This window comes from Eurypyga helias, unplaced genomic scaffold, assembly GCF_000690775.1.
Source record: "Eurypyga helias isolate BGI_N326 unplaced genomic scaffold, ASM69077v1 scaffold28816, whole genome shotgun sequence".
NCBI classification, from domain to species: Eukaryota; Metazoa; Chordata; class Aves; order Eurypygiformes; family Eurypygidae; genus Eurypyga; species Eurypyga helias.
Window position 1 is genome coordinate 14,712 of NW_010257680.1, and position 11,866 is coordinate 26,577.

An 11,866-nucleotide genomic window follows, 5' to 3' on the forward strand; every position below is an offset into this window, starting at 1 on the left:
AAATATCCTGGAGTTCAGAAGGCGTGATGGTGGGCTGGTGCTCCTGCAGCTCTCCCCTCTGACCGCAGTGAGTCACTGACCTTTGGTGTGCTCCCACGTCTCATCTGTTTAGCAGGACACGTGCAAGCACAGCTGCGGATTTCACAGCTGTAAGACATGTAAAAGTGCCCTCTCTCGCGCGTGAAGGAGACCATGGAAATTGCACTGTTGTTAAAATCGCTTCAGGTCCTGTGCTCCTGGGCTTTTCCACAGTGCCCATGGGCCGCGAGTAATTCACACGTTGCAGTAAAACCACTAATCATGCTCTCTGGTTCCTGTAGGTGCTTTTCCATGTCTCCCATGACCTGACCCTCGCAGCCCTGAGCTATCAGGCCGCTGCCTGGGATGAGGCAGTGCGAAGTATTCTTGGAGCTGTGACCCGCAGTTACGACGCTGGGAACTTCACCTTGATGCAAGAGATTTGCAGCAGCATCCTTCCTGAAGGCAAGTCTCTCCTCGCGTCTCCTGGCGCTGACGTAGAGGGGGGATCTTCCCTGTGAGCACAGCTAGGTGTCCTTGGAATTACTAGCCATAATCATGTTTGGAAGAAGCAAGGCATACCCATCCATATGGAAAGCTGTGGAATTTGGCTAGTGCAAGGGCTGTTGGGTGATTAAAATTCCCAGCTATGGAAGGAAGTTCAGCAGTGTCAGCTGGTGTGGGTGATGCAGGGAACGGAGCACATTCTGTTCTGCGAGGGAGATGGGGACACTGGAGAGCTGCGTGCATCTCCTAGTTACAGATCACTCCGAGCTGCCCTTCCCTTCATCCTCCGCAGAGCATGCAGCGTGTTTATTCTGCAGCTCTTGATGATGGAATATCCTTATGTGCAGCTTGGGTCCAAGGAAGTTTGCTCTAGGTGGTAAGAACACGCAGTCTCATGCTAGCTAGAACAGAGCGTTGGTTTAAAAAGGTGCCAAGAACGTCTGCCTTGGCTCTTCTGCTTCCTGCACCACTGCGAGCAGCTGAGTCAGTCTGGTTTGGGTCGCCAGGGCAGCTGTTCATTTACCAGATCTAGTCCTTCCCTTTGGAAGTCTCTCTCAGCTCTTTGTACTGGTTTTGTGTTTAGGCTGTGAGAACCTGAGACGCAAACTGGACAACACGAGCGCTCAGAGCATGGACGCCTGCAGAAGTTTAGAGGGCTTTGTGGCGTACAGACTGCTGTATGACCTGTGGTGGAACCCACCCCCAGACTCCCTTCTCTTGCAAAAGGCCGTTTGGGATCCTGTGCCGTGTCCCAGTGAGCAGACAGCGGAGCAGAGTTACGTTTCAGGTCACTCCTCCCCTGAGGAAGCTCCTGGTCACAGTGCAGCTGAGGCGGATGCAGGCCTCGGCGGTACCGTGGGAGTTCGTAGGGGTGAGACGGGCGGTGACTCAGGAACCAGCTCGGTGGATCTGGCAGACCGACAGGCAAAACTGAGGATCTGCCACGTGCTGCTTTCCGATGAGATTGCTGCTTTACAGAACACCCAGAGGGATATAGCTGAGGTCCAGCAGGTTTTAGCAGATATGATCCGCCAGCACCAGCAGCAGAGGAACAGTCTCCAGGAAGACACAAATGGAAGCAGCCAGGAAAGCAACCCGCAGCAGAGTTCAGAGACTGACTGGGACAACCCGGGCTCTGACGGCGCCCGGATGAATTGGTAAGCTTCCGAACGTGCACGAGTGGATTGAAAAGCGTTGCTTTTTTTGGGTGGTGTTGCAGCAAAGTTCTTGTTTAGCTCAGATTGCCTCTAAATCTCAAGCTTGTCACTCGTACACTTCAACAGACAGCTCAGAAGCCTTGCATTTCCCTGGGGCTGAACTACCATAAACTTAGGACAGCTGAGTAACTTTCTGATCCATGGTGGGCATGGTGAACCAAGAGGGCAGCTTGGGAAAGGACAAACCTGGTCTCAGAGGTCTGTCTCTTCGTTGAACAGTCATCTGGGACTTGGGCAAGAACGAGCTGGAGGTTGTAACACTTGTCCAGCTCTTTCTGTGCCCCTGGTACAGGAGGGAGGCTACGCAGTCTGTTGGCCAAAACAGGTACTCACACCACCTGCTCTTTTCCTGACAGTCAAGTGCAAGTCAAGGAACCGATTACGCTCCCTAAGCTAACGAAGCAGCTCCTGAAAGCAAAGCAGAAACTAGCAGAATTTCCAGACAATGTAAAGGTAAGTGTTCAGAAGGGGCATTGAGGTTCAGAAAAAAAGAGAAAATTGGCAGATGGCATCAGGCTGATGTCTGTGTTTGAAGCGTAACTTTCTCCATGCAGTGGGAGAATGTCGGTAGAGCATGGGAGAACTCCATGGGATATTCTGTCTGAGCCTCCTCCATGCATTTTAGAAGTAATCCCTCGCCACTTAGAACTAGGCATGCAAAAATACGTTTTGCTAGACAGTGACTTCAGGAATTTCACGTATGAAACGGCCCTTATAGATTAGGAGCTGTAGAAACTACACCCCGCGTGTTGGCAAACAGTTCCTGACCCGTCTCATCCCCTCTGTTCTCTAGTCTGATAGAACCAAAAGTAGTTGCGGTGAATGTGCAAGAGGGGGCAAACATGAGCTAATGCAGGGGAAGAAGAGGAAAATAGGCACCTGACTCGAGCCTGTGTCCCAAAGACACTGAAAAGCAGTGTCTTCAGAGCTGAATGTGTTGTAGCTGACCAGTTCTAACAAAAAGTAGATTTCATCCCAGTTTCCTCTTTCTGCAGGTCTTCCCGTTCCCAGATGTGCTGGAGTGCTGCCTTGTGCTCCTTCACATTGGAGCCCAGTGCCCTCCTGAACTACACGAACAGGCACTGGATCTCCTTCGGAAACACGGCAGCGCTCATGTTTATGAAAAGGCTGGCAGGAGGTTCCTGACATGACATTTGAGACCCAGCTCTCTCCCTTGAGCTGCCTCCAGCTACTTAACACCAAGGCTGTCTGTTCTTCAAGCGGAGGCTTGTGTCTGTGGCCATGGTTACTGACGATTGCTCTTTTGATTAAAGCTATAAAACCAGGTTTATGCACAGACTCACTTGTGGGCATCAGCTACTACTACACTACCCCAGGAGACGGTGTCAGGAAAAGCGGTAGGTGGTGGCCTTAAGTGCATACGGGAGTTCTGTATAGGCTTTTTATTTGTTGGAAGTTATGGCAGTGAAAGCTCTTGGCATTTCCATGTAGGAGAAACAGATTTGAGCAGCTTGTATCGGTCTTTCTGCAGAGGAGGAATAGTAGCTGCCCTCAGGAAAAGGAATGGGTTCTGTAAGCAAACTAATCCTTAAGCTAGTATTGTTCTTCAAAAGCAGTGTGAGTTTATTTTCCCTCCTTTAAATAAAGGCTTCTACCACCAGAGAATGGCATTTGATTTGATTGATAATGATTTCTGTCCATCAGGGGTAATTGCATAAAAGGTAAGTGGGTTTTTTGTTAAAGGTCAGTCAGACTGAGCAGAGGAAACGAGTGTGTGCTGTGACTTCGCGCTGCGTGGTGGAGCCACCTGTGCGCTATGAAAGGGAGGGCAAGATCTTTCCTATTTGATTCCAGCTCAGTTAGCAAGACATGAGGGATTTCCCCAGGAAAGAGAAGTGCTAGTCCCTGCTCTGGCACCATCCATACCTAAAGGTTTGTCTGTCTTCAGAGCAAAACTAACTCTTCCTTGGAAGAGGAGAAGGCTGCGAAAGCCTTAGTGAACAGAGCACCCGTCTTGGCAAATTGCAGAGGTCTCTAAATGCAGCAGCAAAGTTCATGGTAGGATGGGGTGGGGCGTGAATTTAGAAGTACAACAATGGTCACTGCTTAAGAAAGTAGGGATGGATTTCCTGCATCAAGATCTGCTCCAGATCCTCCCAGCCAGAACGCACGCGTGACAGTGACCGATCCCCTGCTCCAAGGCGAGTGAAGCATCCCGGCCACCTGAAGAGCCGCAGGGGAATGCCAGGGGTTACACCCCAAGATCCTCCCGGAGCTGCGGTCACCTGGTAACCCGCTGCCACCAACTTACCCGATTCTGTGCAAAGTCCTTGAAAACCAGGAGGGGGAGCTACTGCTTAAGCTACAGCCTTGCCAGACTCTGGGAACCCCTGGGGTTCGGCTGAAGCAGGAAAACCACGCGGGACAGAGGGGCCAAATGGATTAACCGCTTGAAGTGGCGACGCCGTGCAGAAAGCATGCACCACAGCGCTGCCAGCCCTGCCGAGAGGAGCAGAAGGAGAACACGGAAGAGATTTTAAGCTCAGCTACGGGACAGTAAGCTCAAAAGCAGATTTTACTACCCCAGTAGCACATGATAAAACAGTAAGAGAAGACAGAAATTTGTGCATCTTCCCGTTGCGCATGTATTGCTTGAATACAGATTCCAAAGCCTGAACTTTGGGAATTCTAGTGCTCACTGGAAAATCCAAAACAAGGCCTGGGTTAAAAAAAAAAAAAAAAAATTTACAAAAATTAAAACCAAGTAGTATTTACAAGCATTTTAAATATCAGCTCTAAGCCTCAGCTCCTCCTGCCGGATTGCTTAAACTTGTTTAAAATGCAAGACAACATCTTACAATCTTAAGTTTGATGTGTTGGCTTTTTTTGGTTTGGTTTTGGAGAAGTGTCATTGCAGAGCTGTTGTAGGAAAGAGGATCCTATAGCTCCCTTTTCAACAGTCGGAATCCCGAGCTATTCTCCTGTCCTCTGGGGACTTTTCAGATGTTTACAGGGAAGAGAAATGGAGCTGGTTCTGTCAGCTGTGGAGCATACAGTAAAATGAGGGGCTGGAGAGAAGGGAGAAGAGGAACACACATTTATCCAGCTATGAACTGCTTGTGGCAACGAGAATGAAATCTGTAGGTTAAGGTGAAGAAGACTGAAGTCAGAATACTGGTCCAATGCCCTGTCAAAAGGTCCTCGAGCAGAGGTGAACTTGTAGGGTCCCAACCTATTTCCAGAACAGTTTATTAATACCCCTGAGAACTAAGCTGAGGCACACCGTGGGTCAAGCCTGTGCCGTACAGGATTAGAAACTACCGCGAGCTGACCAAATCAGCTCCAGGAATCCATTCCCATCGTTGTAAAGCAAAGCTCTGAAGGTTTTCATCTGCAAGGATCATTTTTAATGCCGTCCGTTCCCAAACCTCTGCAGTGATCAAAGGGAGCAATTTCCACAGAGTACGCAAAGATAAAATAAGCAGAACATGAGGTGAAGCAGTCACCCTCACAACATGCAGGAGGTTTAAAATAAGCTTTATAAAGCACAATTTCAAATGGGTGTGCATGTCTGTGTCCGCTTTCACTGGATTTCCAGACCCTTAGCTCTACGGAATCGTCTACCGTTACATCTTCCTTGCAGATTCTGTACAGTATAAAGAGGAAAAAAACAGAAGTATACACAGTGGGTTCTGTCTTTTGCCCTTGGTATTAAAAAGATGGCAAACCACAAATGCTGGCATTAGGAATTCAGTCAGTCAACTCTTGTGGGTTTCAAATGAAGGTGCAGCTCCTCAGCAAAACTGCAGGCCATCTGCAGGCTGTATACTGTAGAGGCCTTTTATTGGAGACACTATTAGGGAAAATGGTTGAGAACAGCAGCTGCCAATATGGTAACCACGCTGTGCTGAAGGTACCGCTTATCACGGCTGCATGTTGTTGATAATAGCCAAAATGCTCATTTTCTCCTGTGCCGAGTCCACATCTTCATTTTGTTTCTGAGCCACTCCTGTCCCAAGGCCGTACAGCCGCCCACAATACTTTGCATCATCAATTGTATCCTCAAAAAACAACTGCAGAATAAAAAACAAAGGAAGAAACAAGTATTATTTAATCCTGCCTCTCCATCAGAAAGCACCTAATGCGAATGAAACGGCTCAGTTGGATACAGACACCTCCAAGACGCAGCGTGGGAATTAAACACATAAAAGAGGAGTAAACAGAAGCGTGTGCCAGTAGCAACAATTCCCATTACCGGCAGTTTGAAGTGTGATGGCCAAAAGGCTCAAAAAAACCCCAAAACAAAGAACATATTGCGCATGTTGACGTTTATGGATCGCAGCTGGGGAAGGAAGAACCACAGAGAACACTGCAGTACCTCTTTCATTCTGAAGAACGCCATTCCTGTGAGAAGAGAGTCTGATCCTGCCTGGTGTTGCCGTCCAATTCGCTGCAAATCCAGCTGATCTGCCACTTCCTGAAGGCCGCCCTGCAATGAGAACAGAACACGTTTTGCTCTGGAAGATCACCTCTTAGCAAAACCGCTACGTTTCTCCAAAACGTGAGGGCAAACGCTGGCTACGACGCATCGATGCGGATTCCAGCAGGACACGCACACCAGCCGTGAGTGAAACGCAGGTAAATACTCTTCAAGAGTGCATAAATACCCTCCTCAGATTTTGGTACCTTGCTTTCCTGCTGCAGATACTGGAGATGACTGTGGGTACGGCCACAGGTTACAAATGCTGGACCTTTGCCTCCCTTTCCTCAAGCAAGGCTGGGATCAGCACATCAGTTATTTTCAACTCTCTGAGTGTCTACCAGTTAGTCACGTCATGTAACAGCTCATGTAAGACGAAATACTCTGCCTTGCACAGAGAAGATAAGCGTGCTTAATTATAATCAGCCTTAATTATAATCAGCCTGTGAAACGACTGCTACCCCAACCGGAAGGCTGCGGGAATGTTCCCTCCGTAACACACGCGTCGGTAAGTCTGGAAGTGGGGAGGCCAGCCCCGATCAGACACAGCAGAGGTGCTCTGGTGCGACTGCTAGCTGGGACACGTGTTCCAGCGAGGACCTGACACGCAGCGGTCCTGGCACCAGGCGTACTCTGCACCGACAGTGCTGGTGCCCAGCCACCGCTCGCTTGCTGGGGAGATACCAGTACCTTCAGGTTTTTGCAGCTCTTCATTAAGTACTTCACATCATAGATGGACGGGAAGAAAAGGTTCAAGATGTGGAAAAATTCGTGTTCCTCTTCTGGTAACCTGGAATCTGTCAACAACTTCACCATGTAGCCAAAGTCATAACCACTGGAAACAAAACCATACAGAAACCACATCAGCAGGCGACACCTACACTCGGTCGGTACCGACACCTCATTTTTCACAGGAGTTTTAAATGCTGTAGCTTTGAAACCTTCACGTTTTCTGACATTCATAAACCTCCTCTGAATCAGAGCTAGAATTCATCCTGACCGTCCGTGTCAGTGTAGGATTTCTGAATGCTCCTTGGGTGGCCTTGCTAACCTCCTGCGGAACAGCGAAGCCATCGGGAAGAACATACGTTTCTCCCCAGCGCTGCAGGTTTCCGTAGCTAAGGGCAGTATGGAAAAAGCCGGAAACCCTGGAATTATCTGTTGCCACCACCTCCTCCTCCCTCAGATCCTTTCGGTTGTGATGACGTCCAAGACCATAGGCTTTCTAATCCAGCTACCCGAAATGCCACACGGCATCCACCTTGCCTACAGCTTTGTTCCGCTACGTGAACACGAGGTGGAAGCTGAGAACAGCGCTGCCAATGTACGGAAGAAGGAACAAAACCTTCCTTTACAACGCACACCAGTTACCCAGCGCAGGTATCACACCGCAGCCAGTTACCGACATCTCCCATGGGGGAAGACTGTAACAGCAGCAGGATTTGCAGGCAACATGCACAGAGAATTCAGACCACAGGAAGAGCTAGTACAAAACAAAGTGTCCTTCTTTCCTAAACTTGGCCTTTGTACCTTGAAGGACTGCAGAGCTGCTAGTTCTTTGCCTTAAAATCCGTGTCAGCCTCCATGGACAAAAGCAGCAGTATTTCAATCACAGTGAAATCACTGAATTTTCAAGTGATTTCTCACTTGACAGGGGTGGTGCCAGCCCGGTCCTACCTGTGGAAGGACAGCCATTTCACACTGTCACTAAGGACGACCCCAGATGTCATAAGCAACTCGGCAAAGTGCAGGGTATCGATCCCTTCTTCTTCATGCTTCTGGAACTGCAGCCCAGAGCTGGCAAGGAGGTCGATGGAATCCTGAGAGTACATGTCCTCCCTGAAGGAGAAAAGCAGCTTTGCACACAAGGTACCAACACGTCAGACTGATTTTAGGGAAATTCCCCCCACACTGTATTTCAGAAACTGGAGCGACCAGAAAGCTATCTCTGGGTTCCACATTTCTCTCTACAAAACTCAAATTGAATCAGTTTTCATAGAATCATAGAATCACGGAATAGTCGGGGTGGGAAGGGACCTTAAAGCCCATCCAGTTCCAACCCCACTGCCATGGGCAGGGCCACCTTCCACTAGACCAGGTTGCTCCAAGCCTCATCCAGCCTGGCCTTGGACACTTCCAGGGATGGCCCATCCACAGCTTCTCTGGGCAACCTGTCCCAGTGCCTCCCCACCCTCTGCAGGAAGAGCTTCTTCCCGATACCCAACCTAAACCTCCCCCCTTTCAATTTAAACCCGTTACCCCTTGTCCTGTCACTACAGGCCCTTGTAAAAAGTCCCCCCCAGCTTCCTTGTAGCCCCTTCAGGTACTGGAAGGTGCTATAAGGTCTCCCAGGAACCTCCTCCAGGCTGAACAAGCCCAACTCTCCCAGCCTTTCTTCATAGCACTATTGCAGCCTCCTGCATCCACAACAAGCTATTCTAGTTAAAAATTCTGATGCTAGTGCAAATTCCAAGGATTCCACCTCCATGGAACTGAATGATGTTTTGAAAAATGTCACTGTACGATCCGCACATACTAGCTATGAATTTGTGTGATGTGTTCCAGTGACAGTTCCATAAAAATACTGTTTGATTTCCAATAAGTGTGTGGGTTTGCCAGATAAACCCTCTCTTTATTTCCAGGCCGCTCTGGTGGTTACCACGCTGAGTTTGTCTTTGCAATTACAGGGGCAGGGATAACAAAACTGGTTTCAGCTGTAAGCCAGGAGACTGCGGTGTGGAAGGGACAAGAACAACTGCCACACTTCATTTAACAAGATCCATTCTCCTGAACTGGTGTGACAATTATGACAGCATTTTTTTTTAAATCCCAGTTTATATTTTAGCATGGATCTACAAAGAGGTATTTTCTTTTTTGCTGAAAACAGCACATCCATTTGTTTTTAGAAGAAAGAGATGGATTTTATAAAGATATATAAATGTATAAAGATTAAAACTATAACACTGTTGCAGAAAAAAAAGTTTAAGGCACATAAAATTATTTGGGATGGGCTACTTAGCAAGGGAAAGGGTATAAAGGATAGGATTTTAGCATGGCTTTGACTTCCAGAAATACTGCGAACTCCTGTCATGCCAAAATAGCTTTGCTCCTATATAATCTGTGTTAGCATCTTAGTTTTTATGGCTCAGAACCAGCCACTGATGATGAACATATGGGCACCTGCATTTCCCAAAGGAAAGCACTGATTCAGCAAACAGAATAGGCGATTATTCCCTAGCTAAAAAGACTCACGTAAGGTTAAATTTGAAGTTAAACTGCCAGGTGTTGATGCCGGAAGGATATTCTCCTTTCTCATTTGTGAAAGTCAGGCCCAGCTGGATAATCTTCAGAAGGTCAACGTTACACCGAAGGAGCTGATATTGATAGTCTATGGAACTGCGGAATTCACCAATGGGTCTTACAACAACTCCAGGAAACTCTGTGTCCTAGGAGAGAAGAGAAAAATCTTATTTCACCATTTACTCTGTTAGGAGTCATCATTGTTGATCTACTAGGCATCTATTCAGTTCCACACTTGCAGGTCTCAGCACTGCATTCTGTGAATTCTTCTGTAAAAATCACTTCTTTTTCTCCTTTTCCATATTCAGATTTTAAGCTGCTACAAGTCAGACACTAAAAAAACCCTACACAGTTTGTTAGCTGTTGCACTCATTCACTTACCACAGGTATCCATTCTTGCAGGGTTTCTTTATTCCCAAACAAGAATGTTAGAAAGTCATCCAATATGCACTATTGTATAACCCAAACCTCTCCCCTGCACAAAGGACTCAAAATCTACTAAAATCAACTTTTTAAAAAAAATTCTTCAGTGTTCTTTCATGTTCTAAACAGAAGTTAAGTTTAGCACTCTGACCATCTTCATTCGATAGCCCAGGTCGTGGTCACCTTCTTCGCTGCGTCTGAGGAACAGCCAGTGCCCACATCAACCAAAAATACTGCCAATCAAAACAGGCCTGAACAACAGACCAACCACCTAGCAGATGAAAAACATTTTGCTTGGCCAGTGATTGTGTGCTATCTTTGCTGAAACCCAAACTTCCACACTATTTTTCCCCTCAGATTACATCACGCAACTCTTACCAACTAGAGCGTGCGCAAAAAAAACTCACATGAAGAACCCAGTGCTGGCAAAATTTCTCCCTTGCCCAAGATCTCTTTGCGTCCACCCTCGCAGCACAGCCACTAAAAGAGTCGTAGGCACACTTTCAACGAGATCCAGCTAAAGCAAGAAAGCTTGTTTCCCGCTGACACACGATAACAAGAAATCATTTAGATAACTGTGCTCTCCACTGAAATACTACACACGCTGCGGAGGCGTGGGTTTATACCGCGCTTTTGTTAAGGACCTTCGTATCTTGAAGTTCAGCGTTCCTAAACGAAGTTGGCACAACACACAGTGTCATAGCTAAGACCAGTTATTTACGTAACTGGCTCCTGCCAAGCAGATACAGACTCTAAAGAGCAGGAAAAGATTCCTCCCAGTGGGGGAGATGCTGGTTGTCTGAAACCAAGCTTTCTGAACACAATGCCACACCTACAGCCAGAACACTTTTCTAGCTGTAGAATCAACATCTGACCCCATCAAAAAGAGGGCAGCCCAGCTGAGTAGCTGTCACTTGCAGGTCTTTTGTCCTACACCACCATGGCCTCTTCCATAACCCAACGGAGAAAGACATTCAAAGGGCAAACACACTGGGGAAAATCTGGTGACCTACTTCATTTTCTGCTGCATAAACTAATGTATGCTGAACAGTTAAATATTCAATGAATTCAGGTTTTTAAGGTGGTCTCTCTTTTCCCCATCATCTTTCATTCAATCCACACTCAACGCTCACCTCCCAACCCAAGAACATCCTTTGCCTAAGGCCATTAGGTGAAGTATAAAACATTTACCATCGCAATGTAGCTGTAACTTAGAACGATCTCTCGAATTTTCCTCATCTCTTCTTCCAGGTTGTTCGCCCATACTTCACAGATAACCTGGCTGTTCTCCGCGAGGGCTGCCGGCATCTTGCAGGGACCAGAGCAAAGACAGCTGGCGCTGAACTCAGATGACAGCGTAAAATCGCAAGCTGCGTGATCTTATCGGCGTGCTGCGTTAAACAGATAAATAAATAATGCTTTATATGAAGAAAGATCTACGTCCAGGAATAAATGCTCTGTTGGAGTCAGTCATTTCCTCTCTCAGCTTCAAATGGCCCATCTAAAGTTAACACCGAGTTTTTTTCTTGCTTTTACCTCTTCCTGTGAACACACTGGGCGAGAAGAAAATCTAGAGCATCCGTTCAGGTGCCCAGAGTGGATGCACAACCAGCAGCCCAGTTATTTATGAAAGGAGTCATTCTCCCTGTCTGTCGTCTTCTCCTGGCGCAAGCTCTGGAACTTTGGGTGTAAGAGGTACAAGCAGGGAGCCCTCACACTTCATACTGTTCCGATGTCGCGACAGCTTTAGAAGCACTAACAGAGTGCTTTACAGAGCACATTTACAGCCATGCGATCCTCTGGTGAAATTCAGGAAACACTTAGGCATTTCGGCTGATGCGAGGGGCAGTCCCAGCAGTGCTATCCCAGGACAGGCGCCGGCTGTCCGCCCCTTCCCGCAGGAACACGGGCAAAGCCCCTCCCGGTCGCTGTCAGCGGGGGCTGCCTGCGGCCGCCGGCG

General features: G+C 47.7%; 2 protein-coding genes across 3 annotated transcripts in view; one reads left to right on the top strand and one right to left on the bottom strand.

Moving 5' to 3' along the window:
• Nucleotides 1–2,893, top strand: part of GEMIN5 (gem (nuclear organelle) associated protein 5) — a 16,143-nt gene extending 13,250 nt beyond the window's left edge. The window contains 4 exon segments of the mRNA XM_010154110.1: nucleotides 321–483; nucleotides 1,109–1,682; nucleotides 2,099–2,195; nucleotides 2,738–2,893. Of these exon segments, the coding sequence (XP_010152412.1) occupies nucleotides 321–483; nucleotides 1,109–1,682; nucleotides 2,099–2,195; nucleotides 2,738–2,893 (990 nt within the window).
• Nucleotides 2,894–5,101: 2,208 nt separating this feature from the next.
• On the bottom strand, nucleotides 5,102–11,346 carry CNOT8 (CCR4-NOT transcription complex, subunit 8). Of its 2 annotated transcripts, XM_010154111.1 has the most exons (6): nucleotides 11,098–11,346; nucleotides 9,436–9,629; nucleotides 7,861–8,022; nucleotides 6,874–7,018; nucleotides 6,082–6,192; nucleotides 5,102–5,776 (listed from the first exon to the last, which is right to left on the bottom strand). In XM_010154111.1, the coding sequence occupies exons 1-6, from the start codon at nucleotides 11,212–11,214 to the stop codon at nucleotides 5,627–5,629; spliced, it is 879 nt and encodes a 292-aa protein (XP_010152413.1). In that variant the 5' UTR covers nucleotides 11,215–11,346; the 3' UTR covers nucleotides 5,102–5,626. The 2 variants fall into 2 exon arrangements, with proteins under 2 accessions (XP_010152413.1, XP_010152414.1); XM_010154112.1 differs by lacking the exon at nucleotides 7,861–8,022 and having other exon boundaries at nucleotides 11,098–11,214.
• Between the last annotated feature and the right edge of the window lie 520 nt (nucleotides 11,347–11,866).

Bases quoted from the DNA above. Each gene is read 5' to 3' on its own strand.
- CNOT8 (XM_010154111.1), bottom strand. From the start codon at position 11,214: ATGCCGGCAGCCCTCGCGGAGAACAGCCAGGTTATCTGTGAAGTATGG. The intron at 9,630-11,097 runs GTAAATGTTTTA...CTTCTCTCCTAG, and splicing joins GTTACAGCTACATTGCGATG to GACACAGAGTTTCCTGGAGT. The intron at 5,777-6,081 runs GTACTGCAGTGT...TTTATTCTGCAG, and splicing joins CGTTCTTCAGAATGAAAGAG to TTGTTTTTTGAGGATACAAT.